This window comes from Salvelinus alpinus, chromosome 29 (genome assembly GCF_045679555.1).
Source record: "Salvelinus alpinus chromosome 29, SLU_Salpinus.1, whole genome shotgun sequence".
In the NCBI taxonomy this organism is placed as follows: Eukaryota; Metazoa; Chordata; class Actinopteri; order Salmoniformes; family Salmonidae; genus Salvelinus; species Salvelinus alpinus.
In genome coordinates this window covers 9,743,338-9,761,558 of record NC_092114.1, presented here as the reverse complement: position 1 = coordinate 9,761,558, position 18,221 = coordinate 9,743,338, and the positions used below count along the sequence as shown (strand labels likewise).

General features: G+C 45.7%; 1 protein-coding gene across 1 annotated transcript in view; it reads left to right on the top strand.

The window, feature by feature from the left end:
- The window catches only part of csmd2 (CUB and Sushi multiple domains 2), an 899,615-nt gene that overhangs the window by 373,073 nt on the left and 508,321 nt on the right, over positions 1 to 18,221 (top strand). The window contains exons 8-9 of the mRNA XM_071373664.1: positions 8,084 to 8,171; positions 9,018 to 9,142. Of these exons, the coding sequence (XP_071229765.1) occupies positions 8,084 to 8,171; positions 9,018 to 9,142 (213 nt within the window). The remainder of the gene's footprint in view (positions 1 to 8,083; positions 8,172 to 9,017; positions 9,143 to 18,221) is intronic.

Here is an 18,221-nt window from a genome sequence, read left to right as displayed (position 1 = left end):
GCTCAGTGGCAGTCAGAGAGAGCCATGTGTTCCAAATAGTACCCGATTCCCCATTAAGTGTACTACTTTTGACTTGTGTTGGTTGGAGGTATTACACTACATAGGGAATAGGGTGCCGGTCTTCATTATCTTCAGTCCACTGAGTCTTCATGTACATTTCTACACCTTCAGAAGGAGAAGACTGAGGGAGGGAGTGACCGGGAGGGGGATGGGAAGGGGGAGGGGGAGGGGCAGGGGGAGGGGCATGGGGAGGGGGAGGGGAAGGGGAGGGGCTCTCTACCCTTTTTTCTGTATTCACATCTTCCTCCCACCCTTGTCTTCCTCTTCCTCCTCTTCCTCCCACCGTTGTCTTCCTCTTTCACCTTTTCCTCCCACCCTTGTCTCATACCCACCTCATACCCCTCTCCTCTAGTCCTCTACCTCCATCACCTCATACCCCTCTCCTCTAGTCCTCTACCTCCATCACCTCATACCCATCTCCTCTAGTCCTCTACCTCCATCACCTCATACCCCTCTCCTCTAGTCCTCTACCTCCATCACCTCATACCCATCTCCTCTAGTCCTCTACCTCCATCACCTCATACCCATCTCCTCTAGTCCTCTACCTCCATCATACCCATCTCCTCTAGTCCTCTACCTCCATCACCTCATACCCATCTCCTCTAGTCCTCTACCTCCATCATACCCATCTCCTCTAGTCCTCTACATCCATCACCTCATACCCATCTCCTCTAGTCCTCTACATCCATCACCTCATACCCATCTCCTCTAGTCCTCTACCTCCATCACCTCATACCCATCTCCTCTAGTCCTCTACCTCCATCACCTCATACCCCTCTCCTCTAGTCCTCTACCTCCATCACCTCATACCCATCTCCTCTAGTCCTCTACCTCTACCTCCATCACCTCATACCCATCTCCTCTAGTCCTCTACCTCCATCACCTCATACCCATCTCCTCTAGTCCTCTACCTCCATCACCTCATACCCATCTCCTGTAGTCCTCTACCTCCATCACCTCATACCCCTCTCCTCTAGTCCTCTACCTCCATCACCTCATACCCATCTCCTCTAGTCCTCTACCTCCATCACCTCATACCCATCTCCTCTAGTCCTCTACCTCCATCACCTCATACCCATCTCCTGTAGCCCTCTACCTCCATCACCTCATACCCCTCTCCTCTAGTCCTCTACCTCCATCATACCCATCTCCTCTAGTCCTCTACCTCCATCACCTCATACCCATCTCCTCTAGTCCTCTACCTCCATCATACCCATCTCCTCTAGTCCTCTACCTCCATCACCTCATACCCATCTCCTCTAGTCCTCTACCTCCATCACCTCATACCCATCTCCTCTAGTCCTCTACCTCCATCACCACATACCCATCTCCTCTAGTCCTCTACCTCCATCACCTCATACCCATCTCCTCTAGTCCTCTACCTCCATCACCTCATACCCATCTCCTCTAGTCCTCTACCTCCATCACCTCATACCCATCTCCTCTAGTCCTCTACCTCCATCACCTCATACCCATCTCCTCTAGTCCTCTACCTCCATCACCTCATACCCATCTCCTCTAGTCCTCTACCTCCATCATACCCCTCACCTCATACCCATCTCCTCTAGTCCTCTACCTCCATCACCTCATACCCATCTCCTCTGGTCCTCTACCTCCATCACCTCATACCCATCTCCTCTAGTCCTCTACCTATATCACCTCATACCCCTCTCCTCTAGTCCTCTACCTCCATCACCTCATACCCATCTCCTCTAGTCCTCTACCTCCATCATACCCATCTCCTCCAGTCCTCTACCTCCATCACCTCATACCCATCTCCTCTAGTCCTCTACCTCTACCTCCATCACCTCATACCCATCTCCTCTAGTCCTCTACCTCCATCACCTCATACCCATCTCCTCTAGTCCTCTACCTCCATCACCTCATACCCATCTCCTCTAGTCACTCTACCTCCATCACCTCACACCCATCTCCTCTAGTCCTCTACCTCCATCACCTCATACCCATCTCCTCTAGTCCTCTACCTCCATCACCTCATACCCATCTCCTCTAGTCCTCTACATCCATCACCTCATACCCATCTCCTCTAGTCCTCTACCTCCATCACCTCATACCCATCTCCTCTAGTCCTCTACCTCCATCACCTCATACCCATCTCCTCTAGTCCTCTACCTCCATCACCTCATACCCATCTCCTCTAGTCCTCTACCTCCATCACCTCATACCCATCTCCTCTAGTCCTCTACCTCCATCACCTCATACCCCTCTCCTCTAGTCCTCTACCTCCATCACCTCCTACCCCTCTCCTCTAGTCCTCTACCTCCATCACCTCATACCCATCTCCTCTAGTCCTCTACATCCATCACCTCATACCCATCTCCTCTAGTCCTCTACCTCCATCACCTCATACCCATCTCCTCTAGTCCTCTACCTCCATCACCTCATACCCCTCTCCTCTAGTCCTCTACCTCCATCACCTCATACCCATCTCCTCTAGTCCTCTACCTCCATCACCTCATACCCATCTCCTCCTTCGTCCTTCCCCTCTTTATTTTCATTCTCATTCTTCTCTCCTCCACCTCTTCCTCTCTCCGTCCTGCTGCCTTGGTTACCGACCAGTTTTTCGTTCCCCTAACGATGACAGGCCTGGCCTTTTCTCCCTCATCAATATTCAGAGCCGCCCAGAGTCTCGGCTAATCAGCCGGTGTCACATTGGCTTTGGCACGGCCTGTCGGGCCTTTGACCCCGCCCTGTCTGTTAAGGGGCCTCTCTCCGACCCTGTGTCACTTCCTCTTCCTGTCTCAATCAGTTGATATGTTTTAGCAGGATGCTGTCGTATGGGAGGAGAGGGGTAAAGAAATGTTGAACTAAAGACAAAAAATATTATAATGTTGATTATGTATGATGAGGGCCAGAGGCAGGAAGAGTGCACAGGGAATATAATTACATAACCTTTATTAGGAATATTATGGCTAAAATAATGCCATTGCCGATATTATAATGTTTTATGCTGAACCAGTAGTAAAGGTGGCATTTTGAAATGTAATGATCTGTCATATATTACCAGCGTTGTAACAAACATATTCCTCTGATAACCAGAAGTGTCTCCGGAGACAATGGAGTCACGTCACAAACTTTCAAATCACACAAAATATGGTTTAACTCTACCTACCTGTACATATTACCTCAATTATCTCAACTAACCTGTGCCCCCTGCACATTGACTCTGTACCGGTATCACCTGTATATAGCGTCCACATTGACTCTGTACCGGTACCCCCTGTATATAGCCTCCACATTGACTCTGTACCGATACCCCCTGTAAATAGCCTCCACATTGACTCTGTACCGGTACCCCCCTGTATATAGCCTCCACATTGACTCTGTACCGGTACCCCCTGTATATAGCCTCCACATTGACTCTGTACCGGTACCCCCTGTATATAGCCTCCACATTGACTCTGTACCGGTACCCCCTGTATATAGCCTCCACATTGACTCTGTACCGGTACCCCCTGTAAATAGCCTCCACATTGACTCTGTACCGTAACACCCTGTATATAGCCTCCACATTGACTCTGTACCGTAACACCCTGTATATAGCCTCCACATTGACTCTGTACCGGTACCCCCTGTATATAGCCTCCACATTGACTCTGTACCGGTACCCCCTGTATATAGCCTCCACATTGACTCTGTTCCGTAACACCCTGCATATAGCCTCCACATTGACTCTGTACCGGTACCCCCTGTATATAGCCTCCACATTGACTCTGTACCGTAATACCCTGTATATAGCCTCCACATTGACTCTGTACCGTAACTCCCTGTATATTGCCTCCACATTGACTCTGTACCGGTACCCCCTGTATATAGCCACCACATTGACTCTGTACCGGTACCCCCTGTATATAGCCTCCACATTGACTCTGTACCGTAACACCCTGTATATAGCCTCCACATTGACTCTGTACCGGTACCCCCTGTATATAGCCTCCACATTGACTCTGTACCGTAACACCCTGTATATAGCCTCCACATTGACTCTGTACCGTAACACCCTGTATATAGCCTCGCTGTTATCATTTTACTGCTACACCTGTATTCGGCGCATTTTATAGTTTATATATATTTTAATTTGAAATGCTATGTTATTTAATACGTTCTTTACTGGTATTGGTAAGAAAGCTCCGAGTCAATCCCTTCTGGCTCTAGTAATGAGGGGATGTCAGAGCAGGCAGAATGCTGTTTAGCCTAGCTGTAGGAAACTGTGCAAATGTGTTTGATCAAATTGGACTGAGAAACCAACTGAGAGAGTGATTGATATATACAGTTGACGTCGGAAGTTTACATACACCTTAGCCAAATACATTTAACTCCGTTTTTCACAATTCCTGACATTTCATCCTAGTAAGAATTCCCTGTCTTAGGTCAGTTAGGATCACCACTTTATTTTAAGAATGTGAAATGTCAGAATAATAGTAGAGAGAATGATTTATTTCAGGTTTTATTTCTTTCATCACATTCCCAGTGGGTCAGAAGTTTACATACACTCAAATAGTATTTGATAGCATTGCCTTTAAATTGCATAACTTGGGTCAAACATTTTGGGTAGCCTTCCACAAGCTTCCCAAAATAAGTTGGGTGAATTTTTGCCCATTCCTACTGACAGAGCTGGTGTAACTGAGTCAGGTTTGTAGGCCTCTTTCAGTTCTGCCCACACATTTTCTATAGGATTGAGGTCAGGGCTTTGTGATGGCCACTCCAATACCGTGACTTTGTTGTCCTTAAGCCATTTTGCCACAACTTTGGAAGTATGCTTGGGGTCATTGTCCATTTTGAAGAACCATTTGCGACCAAGCTTTAACTTCCTGACTGATGTCTTGAGATGTTGCTTCAATATATCCACATAATTTTCCATCTTAATGATGTCATCTATTTTGTGAAGTGCACCAGTCCCTCCTACAGCAAAGCACCCCTACAACATGATGCTGCCACCCCCGTGTTTCGTGGTTGGGATGGTGTTCTTCGGCTTGCAAGCCTCGCCCTTTTTCCTCCAAACATAACGATGGTCATTATGGCCAAACAGTTCTATTTTTGTTTCATCAGACCAGAGTACATTTCTCCAAAAAGTACGTTATTTGTCCCCATGTGCAGTTGCAAACCGTAGTATGGCTTTTTTAATGGCGGTTTTGGAGCAGTGGCTTCTTCCTTGCTGAGCGGCCTTTCAGGTTATGTCGATAGAGGACTCGTTTTTCTGTGGATATAGATACTTTTGTACCTGTTTCCTCCAGCCTCTTCACAAGGTCCTTTGCTGTTGTTCTGGGATTGTTTTGCACTTTTTACACCAAAGTACGTTCATCTCTAGGAGACAGAACATGTCTCCTTCCTGAGTGGTATGACGACTGCGTGGTCCCATGGTGTTTATACTTGTGTACTATTGTTTGTACAGATGAACATGGAAAATGCCCCCGAGGCTGAACCAGACTCTTTTTCTGAGGTCTTGGCTGATTTCTTTAGATTTTCCCATGATGTCAAGCAAAGAGGCACTGCGTTTGAAGGTAGGCCTTGAAATACATCCACAGGTACACCTCCAATTAACTAATATGATATCAATTAGCCTATCAGAAGCTTCTAAAGCCATGACATCATTTTCTGGAATTTTCCAAGCTGTTTAAAGGCATAGTCAACTTAGTTTAACCTGGAATTAAAATAGATTATTTTTTTTGGGGGGGGGTATCATTTGATTGACACGGCATGCCTACCATTTTGAAGATGCAAAATATTTGTTATTTTGAAACAACAAAAAACAAAGAATTAAGACAAAAAAAAACTGAAAACTTGAGCGTGCATAACTATTCACCCCCCCAAAGTCAATACTTTGTAGAGCCACCTTTTGCAGCACTTACAGCTACAAGTCTCTTTGGTTATGTCTCTATAAGCTTGGCACATCCAGCCACTGGGATTTGTGCCCATTCTTCAAGGCAAAACGGCTCCAGCTCCTTCAAGTTGGATGGGTTCCGCTGGTGTACAGCAATCTTTAAGTCTTACCACAGATTCTCAACTGGATTGAGGTCTGGGCTTTGACTAGGCCATTCCAAGACATTTAAATGTTTCCCCTTAAACCACTTGAGTGCTGCTTTAGCAGTATGCTTAGGGTCATAGTCCTGCCGGAAGGTGAACCTCCGTCCCAGTCTCAAATCTCTGGAAGACTGAAACAGGTTTCCCTCAAGAATTTCCCTGTATTTAGCGCCATCCATCATTCCTTCAATTCTGACCAGTTTCCCAGTCCCTGCTGATGAAAAACATCCCCACAGCATGATGCTGCCACCACCATGCTTCACTGTGGGGATGGTATTATCGGGTTGATGAGAGGTGTTGGGTTTGCGCCAGACATAGCGATTTCCTTGATGGCCAAAAAGCTTAATTTTAGTCTCATCTGACCAGAGTACCTTCTTCCATATGGTTGTGGAGTCTCCCAATGGATTTTTTCTGGCCACTCTTCCATAAAGCCCAGCTCTGTGGAGTGTACGGCTTAAAGTGCTCCTATGGACAGACACTCCAATCTCCGCTGTGGAGCTTTGCAGCTCCTTCAGGGTGATCTTTGGTCTCTTTGTTGGCTCTCTGGTTAATGCCCTCCTTGCCTGGTCTGTGAGTTTTGGTGGGTAGTCTTCTCTTGGCAGGTTTGTTGTGGTGCCATATTCTTTCCATTTTTTTATAATGGATTTAATGGTGCTCTGTGGGATGTTCAAAGTTTCTGATATTCTTTTATAACCCAACCCTGATCTGTACTTCTCCACAACTTTGTCCCTGACCTGTTAGGAGAGCTCCTTGGTCTTCATGGTGCCGCTTGCTTGGTGGTGTTGCAGACTCTGAGGCCTTTCAGAACTGGTGTATATATACTGAGATCATGTGACACTTAGATTGCACACAGGTGGACTTTATTTAACTAATTATGTGACTTCTGAAGGTAATTGGTTGCACCAGATCTTATTTAGGGGATTCATAGCAAAGGGTGAATACATATGCACGCACCACTTTTCTGTTTGTTATTTTTTTGAAACAAGTAATTTTTTTCATTTCACTTCACCAATTCAGACTATTTTGTAATTGTTGTAATCCAACAAAATAGGAAAAACGCCATGGGGGGAGAATACTTTTTGAAGGCAGTGTATTTTCAGGTCTCCAGAGATGTTTGATCAGGTTCAAGTCCGGGCTCTGGATGGGCCACTCAAGGACATTCAGAGACTTGTCCCGAAGCCACTCCTGCATTGTCTTGGCTGTGTGAGGTCCTGAGCTTTTCTCCGTCCCCTTTTGCTTAGTTTGGCCGGGTGGCTCTAGGAAGCTCTAGGAAGGATCTTGGTGGTTCCCAACTCCTTCCAGTTAAGAATGATGGAGGCCACTGTGTTCTTGGGGACCTTCAATGCTGCAGACCTCTTTTGTTACCCTTCCCCAGATCTGTGCCTCAACACAATCCTGTCTCAGAGCTCTACGGACAATTCTTTGCTCTGATATGCACTGTCAACTTTGGGACCTTATATATAGAGGTGTGTCTCTTTCCAAATCGTGTCCAATCAATTTAATTTATCACACATTGACTCCAATCAAGTTGTAGAAACATCTCAAGGATGATCAATGGAGACAGGATGCACCTGAGCTCAATTTTGAGTTTCATAGCAATGGGTCTGAATACATATGTCAATAAGTTATTTCTGTTTGTTATTTTAATCAATCTGCAAAAAAACAGTTTTTGCTTTGTCATTATGGGGTATTGTGTGTAGATTAATGAGGAAAATGTGTAATTTAATCCATTTTAGAATAAGGCTGGTTTTGTTGAAATGTGCTGTACCAAATTTACCTAGATTCTTGCTGGCTAGACTGCTATGTGAAACACTGTGACTGTTTATTTTACTCTCTCTTTCATCTTCTCTCTCTCTCTCTCTTCCCTATCTATCCACCCTTCTCTCTCTCCACCCCTCTTTCTCTCTTGCTCTCATCCCCCTCTCTCATCCCTCTCTCTCATCCCTCTCTCTCACCCCCCTCTCTTATCCCTCTCTCTCAGTGTCTCAGATGGGTGTGGCCCAGGGACACAACATGTGTCCCGACCCGGGGATCCCTGACCGAGGGAGAAGAAAAGGATCGGACTTCAGGTAAAAACACAATATACAAAACAGGAAGAGAAATACTCAATTAGCGGAGAGAGGAGAGAGATAAGGAGAGAGAGAGAGAAGGAGGGAAGGGGAGATGAGGAGAGAGAGAAGGAGAGAAGGCGAGAGGAGAGAGAGAAGAGAGAAGGAGAGAAGTAGAGAGAGAAGTAGAGAGAGAAGGAGAGAGAGGAGAGAGATACGTAGAGGAGAGAGGAGAGAGGAGAGAGGAGAGAGGAGAGAGGAGAGAGGAGAGAGGAGAGAGGAGAGAGGAGAGAGGAGAGAGGAGAGAGGAGAGGAGAGAGAGAAGGAGAAGGAGAAGGAGAGAGGAGAGAGGAGAGAGAGGAGAGATGAGAGAAGGAGAGAGGAGAGAGAAGGTGAGGAGAGAAAGAAGTAGTGAGGAGAGAGGAGAGGAGAAAGAAGGAGAGGGAGAGGAGAGAAGGAGAGAGGAGAGAAGGAGAGAGGAGAGAAGGAGAGAGAGAGAGAGAGAGAGAGAAAATGAGAGAGAGAGGAGAGAAGGAGAGAAGGAGAGAGGAGAGAGGAGAGAAGGAGAGAAGGAGAGAAGGAGAGAAGGAGAGAAGGAGAGAAGGAGAGAAGGAGAGAGAAAAGAGAGAGAGGAGAGAGGAGAGAGGAGAGAGAGAGAGAGAGAGAGAGGTGGATGAAAATGTATTGAGGAATAGAAAACGCTACTCAGGATTAGACCACTGGGTATATAGAGTGGTAATGACTATGTGTATAACCCTCTGTCTCTCTACCTCCCCCTACAGGCGAGGTGCCACGGTGCACTACTCCTGTGATGAGGGTTATGAGCTGGATGTGTATAACCCTCTGTCTCTCTACCTCCCCCTACAGGCGAGGTGCCACGGTACACTACTCCTGTGATGAGGGTTATGAGCTGCAGGGCTCTAAGAGCATCAGCTGCCTGAGAGTCACAGACAGCTACGTAGGCTGGAGCGACGACCGACCCATCTGCAGAGGTATGGGGGTCTTTTAGGGTGTGTCTGTGTCTATCTGTCTGTGTGTGTGTGTGTGTGTGTGTGTGTGTGTGTGTGTGTCTGTGTGTCTCTGTGTATGTTTATCTGTTGTCTCAGCTGGACAGGCCTGAAACTGACCCTCATATATCCATGCTGACATTCTACTACCCACAAGGCATATATCCTCCCTTCTTCCCGACGTTCAGTGACAGGCGGACAGAACGGTCCTACAGTATGTCCGTCGTCTAAGCTACTGGCTGTGTGGCTTTGTGTTCAAAAAGCCTAATCACCCAAACAGGCGGATGTGTCAAATGTTAGATGGCTGTTGTTCTATTTCCAATGATTGTGTCTGAATGTACCAGAGTAGAGCAGAGGGATAGAGTCCCATCTCTATCAGATGAATGTACCAGAGTAGAGCAGAGGGATAGAGTCCCATCTCTATTAGATGAATGTACCAGAGTAGAGCAGAGGGATAGAGTCCCATCTCTATCAGATGAATGTACCAGAGTAGAGCAGAGGGATAGAGTCCCATCTCTATCAGATGAATGTACCAGAGTAGAGCAGAGGGATAGAGTCCCATCTCTATCAGATGAATGTACCAGAGTAGAGCAGAGGGATAGAGTCCCATCTCTATTAGATGAATGTACCAGAGTAGAGCAGAGGGATAGAGTCCCATCTCTATTAGATTAATGTACCAGAGTAGAGCAGAGGGATAGAGTCCCATCTCTATTAGATGAATGTATCAGAGTAGAGCAGAGGGATAGAGTCCCATCTCTATCAGGTGAATGTATCAGAGTAGAGCAGAGGGATAGAGTCCCATCTCTATCAGATGAATGTATCAGAGTAAAGCAGAGGGATAGAGTCCCATCTCTATTAGATGAATGTATCAGAGTAGAGCAGAGGGATAGAGTCCCATCTCTATCAGATGAATGTACCAGAGTAGAGCAGAGGGATAGAGTCCCATCTCTATTAGATGAATGTACCATAGTAGAGCAGAGGGATAGAGTCCCATCTCTATCAGATGAATGTACCAGAGTAGAGCAGAGGGATAGAGTCCCATCTCTATTAGATGAATGTACCAGAATAGAGCAGAGGGATAGAGTCCCATCTCTATCAGATGAATGTATCAGAGTAGAGCAGAGGGATAGAGTCCCATCTCTATTAGATTAATGTATCAGAGTAGAGCAGAGGGATAGAGTCCCATCTCTATTAGATGAATGTATCAGAGTAGAGCAGAGGGATAGAGTCCCATCTCTATTAGATTAATGTATCAGAGTAGAGCAGAGGGATAGAGTTGGGACTCTATTGGATCTCTATTTTCAATCGTGTGTGTGTTGTGTGTTGTGCGTGTGCATGTGCTCGTGCGCGTGCACATGTGTGTGTGTGTGTTGTCCATTTGGTGGATGCTCTGGATAGTAGATAGGAGTGTAGCTACTGTGCTGTAGGACATGAGATGACACACAGGTTAATACACTATATAACGTCATACCCTGCAGGCCCCTATATCATCAGATTATCCACAGAGTACTTTATTTTCTGCAGGCCCCTATATCATCAGATTATCCCCAGAGTACTTTATACCCTGCAGGCCCCTATATCATCAGATTATCCACAGAGTACTTCATACCCTGCAGGCCCCTATATCATCAGATTATCACTAGAGTACTTTATACCCTGCAGGCCCCTATATCATCAGATTATCCACAGAGTACTTTATACCCTGCAGGCCCCTATATCATCAGATTATCCCCAGAGTACTTTATACCCTGCAGGCCCCTATATCATCAGATTATCCACAGAGTACTTTATACCCTGCAGGCCCCTTTATCATCAGATTATCCACAGAGTACTTTATACCCTGCAGGCCCCTATATCATCAGATTATCCCCAGAGTACTTCATACCCTGCAGGCCCCTATATCATCAGATTATCACTAGAGTACTTTATACCCTGCAGGCCCCTATATCATCAGATTATCCACAGAGTACTTTATACCCTGCAGGCCCCTATATCATCAGATTATCCCCAGAGTACTTTATACCCTGCAGGCCCCTATATCATCAGATTATCCACAGAGTACTTTATACCCTGCAGGCCCCTATATCATCAGATTATCCACAGAGTACTTTATACCCTGCAGGCCCCTATATCATCAGATTATCCACAGAGTACTTTATACCCTGCAGGCCCCTATATCATCAGATTATCACTAGAGTACTTTATACCCTTCAGGCCCCTATATCATCAGATTATCACTAGAGTACTTTATACCCTTCAGGCCCCTATATCATCAGATTATCACTAGAGTACTTTATACCCTGCAGGCCAGTATATCATCAGATTATCCCCAGAGTACTTTATACCCTGCAGGCCCCTATATCATCAGATTATCCACAGAGTACTTTATACCCTGCAGGCCCCTATATCATCAGATTATCCACAGAGTACTTCATACCCTGCAGGCCCCTATATCATCAGATTATCCACAGAGTACTTTATACCCTGCAGGCCCCTATATCATCAGATTATCCACAGAGTACTTTATACCCTGCAGGCCCCTATATCATCAGATTATCCACAGAGTACTTTATACCCTGCAGGCCCCTATATCATCAGATTATCCACAGAGTACTTCATACCCTGCAGGCCCCTATATCATCAGATTATCCACAGAGTACTTTATACCCTGCAGGCCCCTATATCATCAGATTATCACTAGTACTTTATACCCTGCAGGCCCCTATATCATCAGATTATCCACAGAGTACTTTATACCCTGCAGGCCCCTATATCATCAGATTATCACTAGAGTACTTTATACCCTGCAGGCCCCTATATCATCAGATTATCCACAGAGTACTTTATACCCTGCAGGCCCCTATATCATCAGATTATCCCCAGAGTACTTTATACCCTGCAGGCCCCTATATCATCAGATTATCCACAGAGTACTTTATACCCTGCAGGCCCCTATATCATCAGATTATCCACAGAGTACTTTATACCCTGCAGGCCCCTATATCATCAGATTATCCCCAGAGTACTTTATACCCTGCAGGCCCCTATATCATCAGATTATCCACAGAGTACTTTATACCCTGCAGGCCCCTATATCATCAGATTATCCACAGAGTACTTCATACCCTGCAGGCCCCTATATCATCAGATTATCCACAGAGTACTTTATACCCTGCAGGCCCCTATATCATCAGATTATCCACAGAGTACTTTATACCCTGCAGGCCCCTATATCATCAGATTATCACTAGTACTTTATACCCTGCAGGCCCCTATATCGTCAGATTATCCACAGAGTACTTTATACCCTGCAGGCCCCTATATCATCAGATTATCCCCAGAGTACTTTATACCCTGCAGGCCCCTATATCATCAGATTATCCACAGAGTACTTTATACCCTGCAGGCCCCTATATCATCAGATTATCCACAGAGTACTTTATACCCTGCAGGCCCCTATATCATCAGATTATCCACAGAGTACTTTATACCCTGCAGGCCCCTATATCATCAGATTATCCACAGAGTACTTTATACCCTGCAGGCCCCTATATCATCAGATTATCCACAGAGTACTTTATACCCTGCAGGCCCCTATATCATCAGATTATCCACAGAGTACTTTATACCCTGCAGGCCCCTATATCATCAGATTATCCACAGAGTACTTTATACCCTGCAGGCCCCTATATCATCAGATTATCCCCAGAGTACTTTATACCCTGCAGGCCCCTATATCATCAGATTATCCACAGAGTACTTTATACCCTGCAGGCCCCTATATCATCAGATTATCCACAGAGTACTTTATACCCTGCAGGCCCCTATATCATCAGATTATCCACAGAGTACTTTATACCCTGCAGGCCCCTATATCATCAGATTATCCACAGAGTACTTTATACCCTGCAGGCCCCTATATCATCAGATTATCCACAGAGTACTTCATACCCTGCAGGCCCCTATATCATCAGATTATCCACAGAGTACTTTATACCCTGCAGGCCCCTATATCATCAGATTATCACTAGTACTTTATACCCTGCAGGCCCCTATATCATCAGATTATCCACAGAGTACTTCATACCCTGCAGGCCCCTATATCATCAGATTATCCACATAGTACTTTATACCCTGCAGGCCCCTATATCATCAGATTATCACTAGTACTTTATACCCTGCAGGCCCCTATATCATCAGATTATCCACAGAGTACTTCATACCCTGCAGGCCCCTATATCATCAGATTATCCACATAGTACTTTATACCCTGCAGGCCCCTATATCATCAGATTATCCACAGAGTACTTTATACCCTGCAGGCCCCTATATCATCAGATTATCACTAGTACTTTATACCCTGCAGGCCCCTATATCATCAGATTATCCACAGAGTACTTTATACCCTGCAGGCCCCTATATCATCAGATTATCCACAGAGTACTTTATACCCTGCAGGCCCCTATATCATCAGATTATCACTAGTACTTTATACCCTGCAGGCCCCTATATCATCAGATTATCCCCAGAGTACTTTATACCCTGCAGGCCCCTATATCATCAGATTATCCACAGAGTACTTTATACCCTGCAGGCCCCTATATCATCAGATTATCACTAGTACTTTATACCTTGCAGGCCCCTATATCATCAGATTATCACTAGAGTACTTTATACCCTGCAGGCCCCTATATCATCAGATTATCCACAGAGTACTTTATACCCTGCAGGCCCCTATATCATCAGATTATCCACAGAGTACTTCATACCCTGCAGGCCCCTATATCATCAGATTATCCACAGAGTACTTTATACCCTGCAGGCCCCTATATCATCAGATTATCCACAGAGTACTTTATACCCTGCAGGCCCCTATATCATCAGATTATCCACAGAGTACTTTATACCCTGCAGGCCCCTATATCATCAGATTATCCACAGAGTACTTCATACCCTGCAGGCCCCTATATCATCAGATTATCCACAGAGTACTTTATACCCTGCAGGCCCCTATATCATCAGATTATCACTAGAGTACTTTATACCCTGCAGGCCCCTATATCATCAGATTATCCCCAGAGTACTTTATACCCTGCAGGCCCCTATATCATCAGATTATCACTAGAGTACTTTATACCCTGCAGGCCCCTATATCATCAGATTATCACTAGAGTACTTTATACCCTGCAGGCCCCTATATCATCAGATTATCCACAGAGTACTTTATACCCTGCAGGCCCCTATATCATCAGATTATCCCGATAACTTTATACCCTGCAGGCCCCTATATCATCAGATTATCCCCAGAGTACTTTATACCCTGCAGGCCCCTATATCATCAGATTATCCACAGAGTACTTTATACCCTGCAGGCCCCTATATCATCAGATTATCACTAGTACTTTATACCTTGCAGGCCCCTATATCATCAGATTATCACTAGAGTACTTTATACCCTGCAGGCCCCTATATCATCAGATTATCCACAGAGTACTTTATACCCTGCAGGCCCCTATATCATCAGATTATCCACAGAGTACTTTATACCCTGCAGGCCCCTATATCATCAGATTATCCACAGAGTACTTTATACCCTGCAGGCCCCTATATCATCAGATTATCCACAGAGTACTTTATACCCTGCAGGCCCCTATATCATCAGATTATCCACAGAGTACTTTATACCCTGCAGGCCCCTATATCATCAGATTATCCACAGAGTACTTCATACCCTGCAGGCCCCTATATCATCAGATTATCCACAGAGTACTTTATACCCTGCAGGCCCCTATATCATCAGATTATCACTAGAGTACTTTATACCCTGCAGGCCCATATATCATCAGATTATCCCCAGAGTACTTTATACCCTGCAGGCCCCTATATCATCAGATTATCACTAGAGTACTTTATACCCTGCAGGCCCCTATATCATCAGATTATCACTAGAGTACTTTATACCCTGCAGGCCCCTATATCATCAGATTATCCACAGAGTACTTTATACCCTGCAGGCCCCTATATCATCAGATTATCCCGATAACTTTATACCCTGCAGGCCCCTATATCATCAGATTATCCCCAGAGTACTTTAGGGATCCTCAGTGTCGCAGCGGTCTAAGGCACTGCATCGCTAGAGGTGTCAGATTTGATCCCGGCCTATATCACAACCGGCCGTGATCAGGAGTCCCATAGGGCGGCGCACAAATGGTCCTGCGTCGTCAGGAGAGGGTTCGGCCGGGTTTGGCCGTCGTTGTAAATAAGAATTTATTGTTAACCTTGCCTAGTTTAATAAAGGTAAATAATATAAATAAATACCGTGCAGACCCTTATAGCATCATATTATCACCAGGCCCATCCAGCCTCTTAGCAATGTGAGAGCACCATACTCCTATCACACACACACACACACACACACACACACACACACACACACACACACACACACACACACACACACACACACACACGCACACACACACACTGATCACGGATTGACTATGGACGTGACAATATTCCTTAAACACTGTTTGGGTGGGATAATTCAATCACCCCTTTCATTGGTTTGAAATTGGTGATCTATTGGTAAAATGATTATTTGTCTTGTTTCATCGATTCAAGACCATGAAACGCTGGGTCATTACTCTAAAAACGTCCCTGTAATTGGAAAGTGCCGTGAGAGGGGGAAACTCCGCGAAAAAAAAAAAGAAAGTTGGGTTGAGTAATTAAACCCAAACAATGTAAGTGTTCATAAATCATACTGTCATACCTGTACTATGAGTAAACAGAAAAACTCTCACTTGCATCACAACGCTGTCCTTGAGAGAGAGAAAGAGAAGTCAACTGGATTACATTACTGAGGTAACAGTGTTGCTTCCCTCAATCTACTTATCCCTACCTGGGCTTGAACCAGAGACTTCTCCTTATCCCTACCTGGGCTTGAACCAGAGACCTCTCCTTATCCCTACCTGGGCTTGAACCAGAGACCTCTCCTTATCCCTACCTGGGCTTGAACCAGAGACCTCTCCTTATCCCTACCTGGGCTTGAACCAGAGACCTCTCCTTATCCCTACCTGGGCTTGAACCAGAGACCTCTCCTTATCCCTACCTGGGCTTGAACCAGAGACCTCTCCTTATCCCTACCTGGGCTTGAACCAGAGACTTCTCCTTATCCTTACCTGGGCTTGAACCAGAGACCTCTCCTTATCCCTACCTGGGCTTGAACCAGAGACCTCTCCTTATCCCTACCTGGGCTTGAACCAGAGACCTCTCCTTATCCCTACCTGGGCTTGAACCAGAGACCTCTCCTTATCCCTACCTGGGCATGAACCAGAGACCTCTCCTTATCCCTACCTGGGCTTGAACCAGAGACCTCTCCTTATCCCTACCTGGGCTTGAACCAGAGACCTCTCCTTATCCCTACCTGGGCTTGAACCAGAGACTTCTCCTTATCCTTACCTGGGCTTGAACCAGAGACCTCTCCTTATCCCTACCTGGGCTTGAACCAGAGACCTCTCCTTATCCCTACCTGGGCTTGAACCAGAGACTTCTCCTTATCCCTACCTGGGCTTGAACCAGAAACCTCTCCTTATCCCTACCTGGGCTTGAACCAGAGACCTCTCCTTATCCCTACCTGGGCTTGAACCAGAGACCTCTCCTCATCCCTACCTGGGCTTGAACCAGAGACCTCTCCTTATCCCTACCTGGGCTTGAACCAGAGACCTCTCCGGGCACGAATCTGGGTCCCTTTGAACACACGGACATCTGTCGTCCGGAAGGATATCGTTATCCATAAAATCCCACAAAGGAAACAACCAATTCTAGGTCTCAGAACAGGGGGATTGTCCACCGCTAACTAGTTAGTAAGGCTGCAGTATTGTCAATAACTATTCCAGAATTCAGAGGTTTTCCTGGCTGGATGATTTCCGGAATACGAAGATAATAGGTTATCACACCCCCACTAGCTACCATAGTTACCACAACCATACTAGCTACCACAGTTACCACAACCATACTAGCTACCACAGTTACCACAACTATACTAGCTACCGCAGTTACCACAACCATACTAGCTACCACAGTTACCACAACCATACTAGCTACCATGGTTACCACAACCATACTAGCTACCACAGTTACCACAACCATACTAGCTACCACAGTTACCACAACCATACTAGCTACCACAGTTACCACAACCATACTAGCTACCACAGTTACCACAAACATACTAGCTACCACAGTTACCACAACCACACTAGCTACCACAGTTACCACAACTATACTAGCTACCGCAGTTACCACAACCATACTAGCTACCACAGTTACAACAACCATACTAGCTACCACAGTTACCACAACCATACTAGCTACCACAGTTACCACAACCCCACTAGCTACCATAGTTACCACAACCATACTAGCTACCACAGTTACCACAACCATACTAGCTACCACAGTTACCACAACCACACTAGCTACCACAGTTACCACAACCATACTAGCTACCCCAGTTACCAGAACCATACTAGCTACCACAGTTACCACAACCATACTAGCTACCACAGTTACCACAACTATACTAGCTACCGCAGTTACCACAACCATACTAGCTACCACAGTTACCACAACCATACTAGCTACCACAGTTACCACAACCATACTAGCTACCACAGTTACCACAACCATACTAGCTACCACAGTTACCACAACCATACTAGCTACCACAGTTACCACAACCATACTAGCTACCACAGTTACCACAACCATACTAGCTACCACAGTTACCACAACCATACTAGCTACCATAGTTACCACAACCATACTAGCTACCACAGTTACCACAACCATACTAGCTACCACAGTTACCACAACCATACTAGCTACCACAGTTACCACAACCATACTAGCTACCACAGTTACCACAACCATACTAGCTACCACAGTTACCACAACCATACTAGCTACCACAGTTACCACAACCATACTAGCTACAACAGTTACCACAACCGTACTAGCTACCACAGTTACCACGACCGTACTAGCTACCACAGTTACCACAACC